Source organism: Mustela putorius, unplaced genomic scaffold (genome assembly GCF_011764305.1).
Source record: "Mustela putorius furo isolate JIRA1106 unplaced genomic scaffold, ASM1176430v1.1 tig00003932_pilon_pilon_pilon:0A:0A, whole genome shotgun sequence".
Classification (NCBI taxonomy): Eukaryota; Metazoa; Chordata; class Mammalia; order Carnivora; family Mustelidae; genus Mustela; species Mustela putorius.
In genome coordinates this window covers 6,405,728-6,422,596 of record NW_025422077.1, presented here as the reverse complement: position 1 = coordinate 6,422,596, position 16,869 = coordinate 6,405,728, and the positions used below count along the sequence as shown (strand labels likewise).

Here is a 16,869-nt window from a genome sequence, read left to right as displayed (position 1 = left end):
AGTGAAAAACTGAAAATTTCCCCTTTAGATCACATCCATGACAAGGATGTCTGTTCTCACCACTTCCTGCGATATCAAAATGGAAGTTCTAGCCAGGGCGAAGGGGCAAGAAAACAAAATAAAAGGCAACTGGAAAAAAAGAAGTAAAACCAACTCTATTTGCAGAAGATAGAATCTTACCTATAGGAAATCCTAGGGAATCCACAAAAAAACTATTTGACCTAATAAACCTAGTCAGCGAGGTTGCAAGATGCAAGACAAGTAGTCAAAATCAATTGTGCAATGAATAATCTGAAAATGAAATTAAGAAAACAGTTCTATTTACAATAACATCAAAAAGAATAAAGTTAACCAAAGATGTAAGATTTTGGGCCCTGAAGAGGGCAAAACATTTTTTGAAAGAAGTTAATGAAGACCCAAATAAATGGGAAGATATCCCGTATTCATGATCAGAAGACTTAAAACTGATAAGATGACAATACCCTCAAAATTGATCTACAGGCTCAGAGCAATCTACATAAAAAGAAAAACAAAACTGGATGACTCATATGTTCCTATTTCAAAAGAACTACAAAGCTACAGTCATTGCGATACTGTGATGTGGGCACAACTACAGACATACAGATTAACAGAACAGAATTTAGAGTTCAGAAGTATAAAGGATCATATTTGCAATAACGTGCCTTTCAGCAAGGGTACCAAGTAGGGAAAGATTAGTGTTTTTAATTAAGCGGTACTGCGAGGAACTGCATACCCACCTACAAGAAAATGGAATTGGACCTACTCCTCATATCACACAGAAAGAAAAACTCAAAAGGATCAGAGACCTAAAAATAACATGGAACTTTCAAACTCTCAGAAGAAAACACAGGACTAAATCTTTATGATGTTTGGCTAGGCAAAGTCTTCCTAGACAGGACACCCATAGCACAAGCAATGCAAGAAAAAAAAATAACAACAGGCAATCTGGACTTTGATCAAAATTTACAATTTTGTATTGCAAACAAAACCACCAGGAAAGTGAAAAGAAACCCACTGAATGAGAGAAAATATCTGCAAGTTATTTATTGGATAAGGGACTAGTATCAAGAATATATGAGGAACTTTTATAACTTAATAATAAAATAATAAATAAAGAGATAATAATCAAGTGAAATAGTAAAAAGATGAAGTCATCTAAAACACAAAGGATCCAACTAGGCAGCTCTCAAAAAAAATTAAAAATATACCAATGAGAGGAGAAGGGAGTTGAACCATGAGAACTGGAAGGGGAGGTGAACGATGAGAGACTGTGGACTCTGAAAAACAATCTGAGGGTTTTGAAGGGGCGGGGGGTAGGAGGTTGGGGGAACCAGGTGGTGGGTATTAGGGAGGGCACGGATTGCATGGAGCACTGGGTGTGGTGCAAAAACAGTGAATACTGTTATGCTGAAGAAAATAAATAAATTAAAAAAAATTAAAAATATATATATACCAATGGCCCATAAGTCCATGAAAATGTGCTCAGGATCAGGAGTCATTAGGGAACTATACATCAAAACCACAAAAGCGCCTCACACCGCCTGGCCAAAATCAGAAAGACAAGTAATAACGTGTGGCAAAGCTGGGCTGGCAGGAGTCCGCGCACATAGTAAGGCTGGAAACGGTGCCCCCACTGGGGAGGACAGCTTGTCAGCTCCTCAAGACGTTAAAACACAGAGCTATGACCCAGCAGGTCCACCCCTAGGTATGGACGCCAAAAAGGAATGAAAACGTATGTCCTAACAAACCCTTGTACAGATGTTCACAGCAGGGGTATTAATAGTCAAAAGTGGAAACAGCCCAAATGCCCATGTACTGATGAACAGATAAACTAGTACACCCACATAATAGAGCATTCTTCGGAACGATAAGGGAATGGGGTATGAATACACGCTAGCGTACGGAGGTACTCTGAAAACGCAACGCTAAGTCGAAGAAGTATTAGTCCATGTACATGAAATGTCCATGGTAAGCAAATTTACAGAGGCAGGAGGATGAGTGGTTGCCTCGGGGAAAAGGCCTTAGCGAGGATGGGGAGCCACTGCTCATGAGTAGAGGGAACCTTTCTGGGATGGTGACAATGTTGGAAGACTACGTCGTGGTGACGGTGACCCAGCTCTGTGAATACACTAAAAACCACTGAACGGTGTGGTTCGAACGGGTGAACTGTACGTTTCCCATGGAGGAACCACATGGTATGTGAATTACACTATATCAAGCTGTTAAACAATTTACCCACACTGGGACCATCCCATCGGCGCTCTCCAAGGTCCAAGTCTGATTTCATCATCCCGTGCACCTCCCCTAGCGTCGACCACAAACCGGGGCGTGTGACACAAGCTTGACCCACACTCTTGCATCCCTTTCACCACCCACCACAACGTCCACTGTTGTTCCTTGCACCCAAGAGATGATCAGTGATTATCTGACTTCTGCTCAGTAAACTCTTTCCTCAGAGATACCGGAATATGCACTTGAACTTGGTAACGACGTTCACAGACGCCAAGTCAGTGATGAATGGCTTCCCAGAATGCCCCCTCTGTAAATTTTTAGAAGTGCTGAATGTGGATGACCTGTTGGTTTATAACAAACTCAACAGAAAATATTTATCACTTTACTGATGTAACAAATAGTGACTAAGACTAATCTTTAGCCTTAGTCATTTTACGGCTGCAAACGATCCGAGTTCCAAATGTATAACCCGAGCACAACATATAAAAGTATAAATTTAGGGACACCTGAGTGGCTCAGTGGGTTAAGCATCTGCCTTCAGCTCGGGTCGTGGTCTCGGGATCCTGGATCGAGCCCTGCATCGGGCAATCTGCTCAGCAGGGAGCCTGCTTCCCCCACCCCTCTCTCCGCCTGCCCCTCTGCCTGCTTGTGATCTCTGTCTCTCTGTCAAATAAATAAATAAAATCTTTTAAAAAAATAATAAATAAATAAATAAAAGTATAAATTTAAAGCGAAAGGTTTTCCAGGGTCACCTAACACCGCTATGACTCCGCATCAGTTTATTCTGATGGAAGGGAGTGTGAGCAGAGACGAGCGGTTCTTTTATAAGCTATACCTGAAACGAAGCTGGAAATTATCTTTCTTTCCTGTTTCGAGTTTTTGGGAAGCTGCGAAGAAGGGGTGAGCCGGGGGAGGAAGGCTGGTGAAGGGGACTGGGAACAGGCCGGTACCGCGGCACCCACGCTCCACATTATCTCCTTCAGTCACGCCTCTGGACTCCAGGTTGGACTCACCAAGTCTATCGCATCTATTAGCGACTGCGTCGTTTGGAATACAGAGTCCTCGTTTCCTTCGTCATTCTTTTTGCAAGACATTTGCTTGGAAGGAAGCAGGTTATACCACAGAGTGAAAATCTCGCTGGAAAATGGTAAATCAGCCAGACTGATCTGAGTTCCAGCCTGCGTGAAACGAAAGGGGTGGGTGGAGAAAAGAAGAGAAAATATGTTTAAATTCATATTTACTTCCTCTCATGTAATTAAGATTATTGGGCTAGCCCGTTTCAGGGTTTAAAAAATACAGTTGTCAGGATATAAAGAATTGGTAAATTTTTTTTTTAACCTGAAGGTGTGACTAAGTAAGATATAACCCCAATCTAGAAGCTAACCCCAGGATTATTTTGTAAGATACTGTTTTGCTAAGACCTAATGACTTAAGGACGCAACTTTTTGTATTTTTTAAAGAAAAGTCAAAAAATAAATTAAAAAATAAACAACTAAGCATAAATCATAATAGCTCTCACAATATGCTGTAAGAGTCATTTGATTATTACTCACAAAAACCCATTATCCAATATAAAAATCAAAAACCAGGGGCACCTGGGTGGTTCAGTTGTTTAAGCGTCTGCCTTGGGCTCAGGTCATGATCCCAGGGTCCCGGGGTCGAGCCCATGCCAGGCTCCCTGCTCAGGGGAACCTGCTTCTCCCTCTCCTCCCCACTCATGCTCTCTGTCACTATTTCTACCTCTCTCTCAAATAAATAAATAAAATCTTAAAACAAAACAAAACCAAAATCTTACGGTGGCTCTTAAATGAGAGACCAGATAGCAAATTTTTTCTTCGGATATGCAGAATGTCAAGAAAAGTTTTCACATTCGAGCAAATGACATATATGAGCCAGAATCTAATTAAATGGTACCATTTTTTAAGGCTATTAATTAACATATTCACTAACTTTAAGGAGCTTCTGACACACATATCTACTGTAGCAATCTGCTAGCCTAATGAGTCTGTTATCTTTGTTTCTCTTTTTACTGCCACGTAATATTATCAAATATTTTTTTTTCGTACCAAGAAAAGGAAATACTAATAAGAAATTTATCACCCTTAGGAACTTTGTTCAGCACGAAGCGTGTTTTTGTGTTTCTGACTGTTCTGCAGAGAAAAGTTCAACCCGAAACCCATGTTACTGTTTGGACACACGGGCAGCCCCTCGCTCCCTGCATTTGACCATCCTATGTACCTTTTCCGGTGTGTAATGGTTTTCTGGCTGCTACGTACAAGGGCGTGTTAAACTCACCATTAGTTATAGGTGATTTCTCTAAAAAGCAACATTTAAGTCTTCCTAGAAGCTATGATACCAGGGCTAGAGAGAATATAATAAAGGGACCGGACACTCAGTCTCCTGCTTAATTTAAATTTACAACAGTGAATCACGTGTGGAATGTCTTTTTGCTCTCCGGCTCCATTGTTCACCAGCTGTGGGACCCTAGACTTACCACCTCTTCTGAAAAAAAAAAAAAGAGGTACTCGTACCTCTTCCCTGAGACTGTCATGAGGATTAGATGATATGCACAAACCGCCCAGCACAAGACTCATGTTGGGAGTAGTGAGCGTGCTTCAGAGTGATCATCATGGCAGAGGTCACCGGGCAGAGCGGGAGACAGATTTTACAGAAAATCACAATTAATAAGCAGAACTGAGAGGTCTTGAATAAGAGAATGAAAACCAACAATCCCCGCTTCAAATAAAAAAATGAGAGCATTGCTGCTGTGCCCGAGGTCCTGGGCGGATCTGTGGGGTGTCAGAGCCAGCGCACAGGCGTCTAGAGAGCTCTTCTCCAAATACACCCCAGCCCGGGCCTTCTGTGGGGATGGGGCCTGGGAAATGACCTACCAGGCATTCTTCACTCCAGTGTCTGCTAACAGAGCAAAGGTCTACTCTCAGCGTCTTCTGCTGTAAGGCTGTTTGGGAAATCGCCACTCTGAACACGTCGTTGAATAAGATGCATTCTGTGGCCGGATGGACCTTTGTGCGAAACAGACAGCTGACGTCCGCTGAGGAGGGCAGCAAAGCAACCCTGAAGTAGCTGCAAAGAGCAAGAGTCAAAGGATTTCATTGGACCTTGGACGACACCGGAGCCGGTCCGACCGCGCCCAGCAGCAGAGAGAAGGCTCCGTCCTCCGCCCACCCGAGCCCACGGTGCCCCGTGCCTGCCACTCAGTCCAGGGCTGCAGCAAAGACAAAATCCATGGGGCGGATGAATGTGACATCCCACCTGCCCAGGACAGCCAATTCCGAAGTAAAGTTCTCTGAGTCCGGGAAGATGGGATCATGCAAAGCCAATTCTGTCCCCAAGAATCTTCACCCCCGAGAGTTAAACAGGGGTGCTGGTGATCATTTCCCAGGACTGGACTACATTACCCTACGGGTTCACAATTCCTAGAAATGGCCCGAGGTATTTTCTTTTAAATCCCAGAAAGAAAAGCCCATTAAATCTGCCCCCCACCCCAATTCTGGGCTGATCTAATTCCTATTCTAAAAGACACCTTTCTCCAATTATGAAAACTGTAAATTCACAGGCAGGCCTGAGGGATGTCCTACTATTTCTGTATTTTTATATCAGAATAGAAAATTGATGATGCAATATGTACAATTATGGAATTATCAGAATATAAAAACCAACTATGGAAAGTCAGCCTGAGGGGACTGCGGGGCCTTGCTCGGCTGCTGTTAAGACTGGAGATGGGGCAGAAGAAATCTGTTCCCGAAAGCCAGGAGGGGAAGTGCGGCTGCAGAGCTGGAATGGAGGAAGCCCTTTGCTGCACCTCCAGACCTCAGTTTCCCTCTGTGCCAGTGGCCTAACCACTTCCGCGACCCCAAAATGTTTCCACCAGAGGCAGCAGGGGACGAAAGTCGCTCTTCCTTGCATTCTGCTGTAGGTGGGGTCTCTCCACACTGGAGGCAGGAGCCCACCAGCTGGAGGGTAGCTCTGCCTGGTGTAATTAATAACCAGAAAGTAAAATTTGAAATTGGGGGCGGGAGCATCCAAACACCCCTGGACCACTTTTGCAATACTTCCCTTTTGGCAGCGTCTTTATTCAGGCCAAGGCTTTCATGTAGGGGCTTAGGAACACGGCCCTAGACATCTCAGGAAGGCGCAGACCAGTCCATGAGTAACTGCCCGCGAGCTGGGTGCATCAGAGCCCGCTGCACTCACTGCCTGAGGACAGTCATGGGTCCTGAACTGTGCTGGCTGTCACCCTACCCCAGGGATACTTTGTTTGACTTCCCAGGAGGAAAGTGAGAGTGACTGTGATTGGCTCGGCAGTGGCACTTCTGGGGATGCCTGCCCTTAACAGCATGAGGTTAAAGAAGATGCGGGTTCTCTTGGGGACTTCGGTGGTTTTCTCCCGACTGGTGGGATGGCTCTCCCTGTTCGTAGGTTCGACCCCTGGTGGAGTGGTCTTCTCCCAGGTGATGCCTCACTGAAATGAAAAGGCTGCCGACACCCCAGGATTTCAGCCTACTTACTGGTCGGGAGAACTCACAGATGATATCGTCAAGCCAGTCTTCCCTGAATACTACTGACTGGCCTTCCTAATCTCAGATCCAGTACGCAGGCTCTCTGGGGTGATGCAGACACGCCCCAGGAAGCCTTCCCTCCTCCTGGTCTCCCTATTTAACACGGACCACCCCCCCACCCCCCCCCACACACCTTGAACTCAGGAGACCCCGCAGCCCAGCCCCCTCCTGGAACTCTCCTCCCCGCAGCTTTGATGACCGCCGATACACAGAAGCCACTCGGTCTGTTCTACTGTCTCCGGAACAATCTCACCTCGCTCTGTTTTTACTTAGACCCGGTTTCTTTTCTCTGACAAATCTTAGGAGTATTCGGATGTGAACTGAAAAGTAAACCCACAGGGAAAACATCCAGAACTCAACTCTTACAATGTCCTTCTCATTGAGGAATACATTCTCATCACCAAGGAGAACATCCACCTGGCCGGGTCCAGAGTCCTGGGAAACACCCATCAACAGCTCTTTCTTACTTCCAAGTCCTTTTCTTTTCTTATTTTTTTTTTAAATTTTATTTGTTTATCTGACACACAGAGATCACAAGTAGACAGAGAGGCAGGTGGGGGTTGGGGAGGAAGCAGGTTCCCCGCCAAGCAGAGAGCCTGACATGGGACTCGATCCCAGGACCCTGAGATCATGACTCCAGCTGAAGGCAGAGGCTTTAACCCACTGAGTCACCCAGGCGCCCATTTCCAAGTCCTTACACTAGCAGACTGAGCAAAGTGTGAAGTGCAGAGCTACTCGGAGATTCTGGATTTGAAGTCAGAGGTGCTGAGTTGAAATCTGGCTTCTTCCTGGGGTTCTCTGGCCATGGGCCTTTAAGAGAGCCCCTGAAAGGCAGACTCCAGAGAGTGTGAATGGTGGCAAGAGATCCTAGAGACACATGTCACGAGAGAATCCCCAGGCAACAGGCTACGTAGCATCATAACATCACTTAAAGTGAAATAACTTTAAGGAATTACTGTCACAGGGAGGCAAATGCTAGATGCTAAGGAATGACGTGCTTACATGTAGCATGATACGGCCTCTTGCCAAGTTGTATTGACAAGTGAAATTTGTTCACTGTATTTTCATGTAAAAGATTAGAAAATTACTTTAAACCAACAGCAGGTATAATCAAGCAATAACAAACATTTTAATTAAATTAAAATTAAAAGACTCAGGCCCCAGTATAGCATATTACAGTTTCTGGTTGTAAAGAGAGATTTAAAAAACTCTTGGTTCCTAAGCCTAACCATGAACGGATTGGATAAGCATCAAAATCTCGTACGCTTTCCGCACATTCTCCTTTACTTTTCGTTTTGTTCCCTGCGGACTGAGGGCTCGGTCCGCCCTGTATGTCTTTCGCACGTTCATCTGGGCGAACTGCTCCAGCACGACGTACAATTTATCACGCGCAAACAATACGCAGCTCTTCAATTTGGTCTTTGATTTTACTTACACTTTTGAAGTATGAGGTATCAAGAAGGCGTGAAGATTTCGGAGCTGTGCTAAAATCACCATGAAGCTTGACCTTTTGGCGTCGTATCTGTCAGAAGAGAAGCGGATGAAAGCAGGAAAGGGCGCAGGCCAGTTGTCCCTGCACCGGATTCGAGAACCGCCCTCCTCCACGGGCCTTCCCTTACCTGAGGCCGATCTGCACCTGGGCCGTCTCCACGATGGTGACATCCCCATCACTGTAGGGAACATCTTCAGCTTCACTAGGCCTAGGGACAGGGCAACAGGGGGCGCAGGTGAACCGTTTATGAACATGGGTATTGACTGTCTCGGTTACTGTTTGCCACTTGCTGATTCTGAATGAAAATCTGAATTAACAGCACTTCTCCAGCCCCCAGGGTACCTGACCCCAGGGAAAAAATTACTCTTTTAGATCCTTCTTGATCTTTTCAAGAGGAGTCTGCCTGTGAGCCATTCGGGCAAAGACTTCCTGATGCCTGACTTTCCTGAGCCTCCCTGGGAAGGGGGGTGTCCCCCCCAACACCCCGAGATACATTCCAGGCTTCTAATAGACACAAGAGGTTCATGTTCCAAATGAGGAGTGGCCAACAACTCCAACATTCTCCTTAAAATTGAGTTTTCAGTCTCCGAGCGGGTCAGATGGGAGGTTTCCGATACACTGGAATTTTCAGGCCCAACATTTCTTTAACGCCCACCGCCCTTCCCCGGCAGAGCGGACCCCCAGGCTAGAGCGCACACGCACGGCTAGGAGGAGGTAACCGTGTAACGCACAAGCGCTCCTGCGAGTCCTTACTGTTTGACGAAAGCTTCGTAGACGCCGCTGTCTCCAGCCACAGACTCGTCGGACACGGCGGCAGACACGCAGGCTGTCTTCTCCCCGAGCAGGTGGCTGGCTCTTCTTTTCGGTAATGATTTTTCCACATCTAGGGAGGGGAGGGCGAGCGTGCTAATTAGGATTTATTATTAGGAAAAGCTAAATGTAAAAATACACACGTGGCTTGGTTAGGAGCGATCCCAAAGACTTTGTATCTGGGAATCGAGGACGTCACTACCGGAGTGGACAGATGTGGCCGCTTCAAGGCATCCCGATGTTACAGAGGTCCCTGGGATGCCAGTTATTTTGATCATCATTTGAGAAAGAATACAGTTTCTCTCCGTCCGGAAACGCTTGAAGGGAAGCGATAAATGACACACATGGCTGTCGGTCCCTGGCTTCTCTCTGGTAGGGAGTCACTGCAGTCACCATCCGCCCGGTGGCAAGGAGCGAGCTGCATCCCTCAACTCTTAAAAGGTATTTCTGGAACAGAAAGCATCTAGCTACTCAATGGCAAGAAAGGTTTCTGCCTCTTCAGCTCCCCCCCTTCCCTCCACACATGTAGAGATGTAGCCCTCTACATCTCGCGGGCTACCATGCTAACAGAAGCTAAAGAAAAAAAAAGTCTTTGACTTATAGAATTCCTCACCAGCTAATACCATCAGGGGAAAAAAAAAACAACAACTTTGTGCTACTGAATCTTCAGCACCAACTCCCACTTAACTTTTATCTCTAACTCATATTCCTACACTGTGTCCTGCGGTAAGCAGGGAGCGCTCGCTGAAAGCCACGTTCCTATGGAGTAAGCCTCGAGCCTGCAGCGCTCTTTCATCCGCGCGGGAGAGTGAGCCTGGATCAGGATTGCTATGCATCTCGCCCCCCTCCTGAGTCGTGACTTTACATCTTGTTAAGATGTTTAAGTTTAAACGCTTCAGATTACAGGATTGATTGCCGCATTTCCCTTTTTATTTCTGGCAGTGGGAATGCTTTCTCCTTGATGATCAAGTGCCTCTCTCCGCCCACCCCCCTTCGTGAGGGGTGAAGGTGATGACATGATTTATTGATTACCCCCGGGAATATCCGCAGCGGCTGAAATTGACTTTGACCATGACAGAGACTGAATGGAAGGACTTCGTAGTCATTCCGACGTGGTCTCTGTCCTCCAGCGGGGACTGGCGCTGGGGAGTGGGATGTGCATAAGGGAAGTCGGCTTGACCTGCAGAAGATTCCAGAGTGCTGAGGGAGAGCAAGCGGCGTCACGATCCTGGGCCACCCGACCCCCACACAGAGGTCAGACGCCCCTGAATGGGCTGAGTGCTGGTGATCTGACCTCTAGAGGATGAGTCTTTACGGTTAAATATATGCTTTTAGCTGTTTTCATGCATGGCTCTTGACATGCTTTCCAAAGAAAGCTCTCAGATATCCTTCCTTTAGGGTGACTGCTTTCTAAGGTAGCAGCTTTCTAATACAAGATGTGTTTGAAAAGTAAGAGCTCCATCCTGGAAGCTTTGGCGATGCTGTGTTCTCCGAGCAGACCAGAAACAGGAGCAAGGCTAGCGTCAGGCAAAGAGGCCCACGGACCCAGGTGGGGCTGGACCCTGGGCGATTCTTGCGCTGGTCTCCCGGTTCTCTGGCAGCTGGCTTCACGGACCAGCCCCTCCAAACTGACTGAGTGTTGAGAATGGGTCGCTGGGGAACATTCCAAATACACAAAGAGTGAAAACGGCTTTGACATGCTCAAGAGCCTTCAAGTCCAAAGCACAGAAAACACGCCACTTTCTTCTCTTGCCTCTTCTTATGCACTTTCATGTCAGCAGCCTGTGGTAGGAACCGGGCTTAGCACTGTCCTGTTTAACCGCATGCGGTGGCACTAATTACAGGAACAGACTACTCGTGAACAGAATGCTGAGTGCCAGGCCCAGTTAGAGGCTGTCGCTGTGTTCTGGCACCCATCCTCCCAGTACCCCGCGAGGCAGGGACTCTATCATCCCCACTCTGCAGGTGAGAAACAACAAAGCGGAGGGCCTGGGTAACGTGCTTGTGCTCGCTAGAACCAGAGGATGCAGGTGCGGCTGGCTCCAGGGGCGGAAAGCACAGTCCGGCCCCCCCGCACTGCATCCTTCCTGGAGGCAGAAGGGAGGCCCCACTGCCGGCTTCTCCCGCCTGGAATCACTGAGAAAAGCCGTCTGCTCATTTTCTCTGATGTCAACGATGTCGTTGACACATCACTTGCCGCTGTGGCCCCTTCCAGGCAGTGCCACCCAAACCACACAGATGTCCCCTGTGCCCTCCAGGCCACCGGCAGGCGGGATTTCGGCCTTCAGGATCGGAAACCACACACACGTGCTGGGCTTGTCTCTCCCTTTAAACATCTAAACTGGCCAATGAGTTAAGACTTAGAATTCCCCAGACCAGAGACAGAAAATAAGGAGGCTTCCCAAAGCAGCAGAAAAGTACTTCTGAAGAGGCCTGGCCTCTTCTGTGTCACGGACACAGCGATGGGCACAGATCTGAGCAGGGCTCTTGGGGACCCGCACTGGGGCTTTTAGCTCGTGCTGCGTCTCAGGCTAGCTCCGAGGCAGACCACGGTCCTCGGGCCACAACGGTGCTTATCAGCCAACAAGGGTACCATCCTGTTCTTTACAACCATCTCTAATATATTGAGAGCTTCCGCCTTGCAAAGGGAAACAGATATTGAAGCAAAACAGAACAAAACTAAACAAAAACCGAAAAATGAAAACTCGCCCTCCGTTTCTGTCTCTGCATACGAAGGCAGCGGCGAGGGCACGATGGGCGGCACTTTCCTGGGCTGCAACTAGCAGAGCGGCCAGCAGATGGCAGCCTAACACCACCACATCAGAACCCGCTCCCCCCAAATTCACTTCGGGAAGAAAGGGAGAGATGAGCCTGAAACAAAAATTGTATTTATACAGAATTCCCTGAGCAATCTAAACATTGAACCCTGATACTAATTAGCTGCTATGCTAATTGCCTTGGTTTTAATCTGTTTTAGGCCGACTTTTAAAAGAAAGCCCTCTTCTTTCGCCTTGTGATTTCAGAGCCCGAATCTATTTGGCGGTGTGAAGTGTGTTCACAAGACGTGTCCCCAGCCAGCTGCCACCGTACAAACAGGACGGTGGACTATAGGACAGACACTTCGTGATTAAATCTATTTATTTGATAAAGAAAAAATGTCTAGTCTAGGTATATCAGTAAAAACTCCTTCTCAAATGAAGCCGAGAGAGAGAGAGAGAGAGAGAGAGAGAGAGAGAGGTGGCGGGTGGAGGGGAAGGAACCACAATTTGTTTCCATGGAAAAAGCAGCCCTCCCACCATCCTTCTTAAAACAATTAAGGGGGAGGAGCCGGAAGCAAAGGTCTCTGCTCACCTGCAGTTCCTTCATAGGACGGCTCCTGGGCACATTCCCCGAGGTCCTTATCCTCCGCGAGAGGCTGGGACACTCCTCCTGAATGAGAATCCAGCAAGATCTGACTTTCGCCGAGGCTGAGGTCTGCAAAATGGCCACTCAACTCACAATCTTCAAAGTCAGCAGTGAACCGATGGAGAGGGACATCGTGAGCAGACATGGGGAACGTGCCTTCTAGAACCAAGGGAGAGCCGGGAGGGGACAGGGAGGAGAGGGAGGACCGTGAGGACAGGGACGTCACAGACTTGGGAGCCTCAGTCCGTGGGGGCGTGTGGCCTGCGGCCGCGGCTACCGCCCCGCAGGGACCGCTCTGGCCAGGCTGGCTGGGGGACTTGACCACTTCGTTTTCATGGATGGTGGTGATGGGTCCGGAAGGAATGTAGCCGCCTTTCTCCTGCAGAAGGAGGTCCAGTTTGCACTGGTAATCCGTGTCCGTCTGGTCGCTTTGACTGGTGTAATAGAGCTCTCCGGAACTCAGGGAGCTGAGCGAGCCCCTGCTGGAGGTGTTCAGAGACCCCCGGCTGGAGGCCAGGGAGCCCAGGCTGCTCCCAGACGACATGGACAGGGTGCTGGCCGAGAGGCTGAGGGGAGAGGGGCCCTCGCTGTGAAAACTGGTATGACACAGAAACCCAAGCACGATGCCCACCGCCTCCTCCGCACCCCAGAAGAAAGGAACCCAGTGGCGCCAAATAGCATAATGACGGGGGGGGGGGGCACAGAAAAATAACCCGTTATTATATTACCTACTGCCATGCTGACTCATGAACACTTTCAACCTGGCTCTCTACACAGCAACTCTGTTCTGACTAAAGACCGAGTCCCTTTTGCAAAAACCAAAGCCAAGAAAGTAAAATACCTACCGACAAATCTACCTCCACAGAAAGCCTGCAGCAAGCAGGCGAGTTAATAATAGGGAAGGGGAAAAACAGTGTATATGGTACGGAGTGCTACTGCAATTATTTTGGTTAAAGAATAAAGCTTTAAAACTTAACAGAGAACAAAGGCGAGCTGATGAAGACAGAGAGGCTTCACACAGGCCCCTGTCTCCCTCGGGGTGTGCGTGCTGAAGGAGTGAACTATTTTAAGCTAACTATTTTAAGGCAAATCTTTCTTTCCCCCTCCCTTTTTAAAAGAAAGGGTGATCTGAAGAAATGTGTCATTTCCTAAGTACGTCTTCACAGCTAAAATATATAAACTGTATCTTCTTCCCACAATATCTTCCGCCTAGGACTTTGGGGTTTGTGGGGGGAAAAAATCTATGCAACTTTAAATTTGATCATCCAAGTTTTAATTTTATTAGCGTAACTATTTTATTTACTTTTTAAAAAATTTTTTATTTATTTATTTGAGAGAGAGAAAGACTGAGAAATCACAGAGGCAGAGGGAGAAGCAGACTCCCCATCGAGCAGGGAGCCCAATGTGGGACTCGATCCCGGGACCCTGGGACCATGACCTGAGCTGAAGGCAGACGCCTAACTGACTGAGCCAGCCAGGTGTCCCAATTTTATTCACTTTCTAATAGTTGAACATAAAGGGAAAAGTAACCCAGAATGAACCAAAACATGCCTGAATGTAGTCAAGAAAATGTAGTCAAGAAAAACCTTTCCCTTAAGAACCAAGCAGGCTTACCTTTTAAGTTGTGAATGCAAACAAGTAGTCAATTTAGTACTTTCTTCAAGTTTCTGTAGGAGCTCTTTCCTTCGCTCTTCCAATTTCAATCTAGAAAAAAGAAACAGATATGAGTTTATTTCCACGTAACTACAATAAAACAGAAACTGAAGGAAAAGATTCTTATTGTACAAACATCATGTACCATGAGGGGGAAACACAAATGAATGGACAGGAGAGAAAACAGAGCCACCGACGAGAGGCAAAGTGGGCCAACCGTCCATGGCCACGCTTAGCGAAGAGGGAGATCTATTCCGAATCAATGTTTCTGAGAATCTAAAACATTTTAGTATTCTAAAATTTTCTTAAATGTTTGGTTTTTTTTAAATTATGTTATGTCAGTCACCATACAGTACATGTTCTGTGATTCAGTTTGTGTATAACACCCAAAGACTTGTGCTCTCACGAGGCATGGAAAGACAGCCAGGAGGAAAATCACAAACCACTAAGAAAGATCACAGAATCCTTCCACAGGCCTGGGATTTGGCCTAAAGTTACTAAAATACTTGACAGGAGTAACAGAGAACCATGAAAGACTGTCCTGAAGTGTTGGAATTGAGAAGGACTCTTCCCAACTGATACTCAGTGACAAAAATTCCAATCTTACTTTGATGAGAATTTCAGCAATTAAGAAACAAATTAGTCCATATTGCCAGGGTGAATTCATTTGGGCTTAACGGTTTCAACAAGGAAAAGACACAAAAGTGATTTCCCTTCCTACCCTATAGCACATCTCATTGTCTGCACCGATGATCCCGAAATTTCATCCACATTCAACTGACCAAGGTTTTAAAAACTGAGGAGTGTTGGGGAACTGTGTATGTGAGTAAGTCATTTAAAAATGTATCAAGTGTACAGTCTATGTCACCTGTCTTTGGACATCCCTGGAATGAGCAGGTCCAGAGCGGTCAAGGACCACAGAACAGGACCAAGAAGACCACTGTGGTTTCTGGTGGATCTCCTGCTACTAATCGTGTGTCCTTAAATGAGTCACTTAGTCAAGGGGTCCCAGCTTTCTCATCTGCAAATTGGCGATTAAAACCCTACTGTGTCTGTCTGCTAAGGCTGTTACAGGGATCAAATGCAGTGAGGTATGTAAAAGTGCTCTACAGACATCAAAACAAACCTTCCTGGTTCAAAGCCTCAGCATGCCTTGCAAGGTGGGCATATAAAAAATATGGAGAAAAATAAAATTTCCCTAATTTCTAACCTCTTTGAAATGTATGTTTTAGGCTGTAAGGAAACATGCCCATATTTTATTTATACCTACCTACCCTTTGAAGTGTCACCAACACAATTTCATTATATGTTAAAATAAAAAAAAAAAAGCAATTCTTGTCATTTTGTTTAGTACTTCAAAGCATGATAAATTCTTAATTCCCAGCTTTCGAAGGTGTATTTTGGAAAGGAGTAGACGGTCCCTATTTTTTTAATCTCTTAAATATAAACAAAAACTCAACATGAAAAAAAAATTAATACAACTGAGATGAACTGAATTAGAAGGTAAAGGTCTGGAGAAAGGCCCCAAATCCACTAAAATCAATGTCTTCTGAAACAGGAGAAACACTTTTGAATTAAGTTCTAAAACGGAATACTGCACTAACTAATGAAGGCTTCGTCCCAAGTGATGGTCCCCATTCTGGCCTCCTCAGGCCCACTGCTAAGGCCCTCTATGGCTTCGAGCTGCTGAGCCTGCCTTCATGTTCTTGTTGGTATGCTCCCCAGTCAGACCTGAAGCTCCTGGAAAGCACCAGCTCTTTCTCCCTCTTCTGCCGGGGCTGCCTGAAGAGCCTGGAGCCCCTCCTGGCACACCCTCAGGGCCGGTGGTCGGTGTTTCCAGATAACACCTGCCTTGGGAGAAGCACAAGGAAGGCACTCAGGAGCCCTTCCAGTGGGGTGGCTATCTTTGATCGGGCACCCCACTCCCATCTCTGATGGAACCACGGAAGCCGGAAGTCTTCCGCAGATTCCGGGTGTCCTCTGTAGGAAGCATCCTGCCCTCACCAACGTCCCCCTGACCAGGGATTACAAGAAACTGCTAATATCAGTCCCTTTGAGAGGGTGCGTGCCTGTCTCTCCAAGCCCTTCTCCACGGTGAGAAAGGATCTTCTCAACCCGGCCCCTAGAAGATTCCTTTCCTCCTGGTCCTACTGACCCACACTATCCATTCATCTGCGCTTCACAAGACAAGGGCAGCGTCTTCACACTGTCCTCTCTCTGCCCTTGTGCCCAGAGAGAAGCACCTGCCCGGTCTCTGCCTGATGAAGACCACCCAGAACGTTCCACCTAGGGAAAATGTCATGTCATCTATAGAAGTAAGAAGTGCCTTTTCCATTAAAAAAATGATACTCATACCCCCAACCTACTTGCTTTAAAATTTTTTCAGAATCAGAGACAGAAACATTCACATAATTAAGAAACAATTAAGACATGCTGGCACGAAGACAAAGCTCTCAAGCAAGAGAATACGGAGCTGTGAGAATATGAATCTGAGAAAATACGGAGCAACGTTATGGTCTCATCAGCTACAGTGTTCTGCAGCACAGAAGTTTTGGAATTTCAACAGCTGTATGGCAAGGACACGGGAGATGTGTAAAAGGTCCCACACAGCAGATATTTTAAATTTGAGAGTGACTCGTGCTTGCTGGTGGTCCCTCATGGTGAGCATCTCCCTCT

At 46.7% G+C, this 16,869-nt stretch overlaps 1 protein-coding gene across 4 annotated transcripts in view; it reads right to left on the bottom strand.

The window, feature by feature from the left end:
- WWC2 (WW and C2 domain containing 2) overlaps positions 1 to 16,869 on the bottom strand; it is a 203,580-nt gene that overhangs the window by 45,642 nt on the left and 141,069 nt on the right. For all 4 annotated transcript variants that reach the window (XM_004757690.3, XM_004757691.3, XM_045069441.1 and 1 more), the window contains exons 10-16: positions 14,155 to 14,244; positions 12,487 to 13,106; positions 9,079 to 9,208; positions 8,453 to 8,533; positions 8,269 to 8,355; positions 5,145 to 5,337; positions 3,267 to 3,431 (exon numbers count right to left, since the gene is read on the bottom strand). In XM_004757690.3, the coding sequence (XP_004757747.1) occupies positions 3,267 to 3,431; positions 5,145 to 5,337; positions 8,269 to 8,355; positions 8,453 to 8,533; positions 9,079 to 9,208; positions 12,487 to 13,106; positions 14,155 to 14,244 (1,366 nt within the window). The remainder of the gene's footprint in view (positions 1 to 3,266; positions 3,432 to 5,144; positions 5,338 to 8,268; positions 8,356 to 8,452; positions 8,534 to 9,078; positions 9,209 to 12,486; positions 13,107 to 14,154; positions 14,245 to 16,869) is intronic.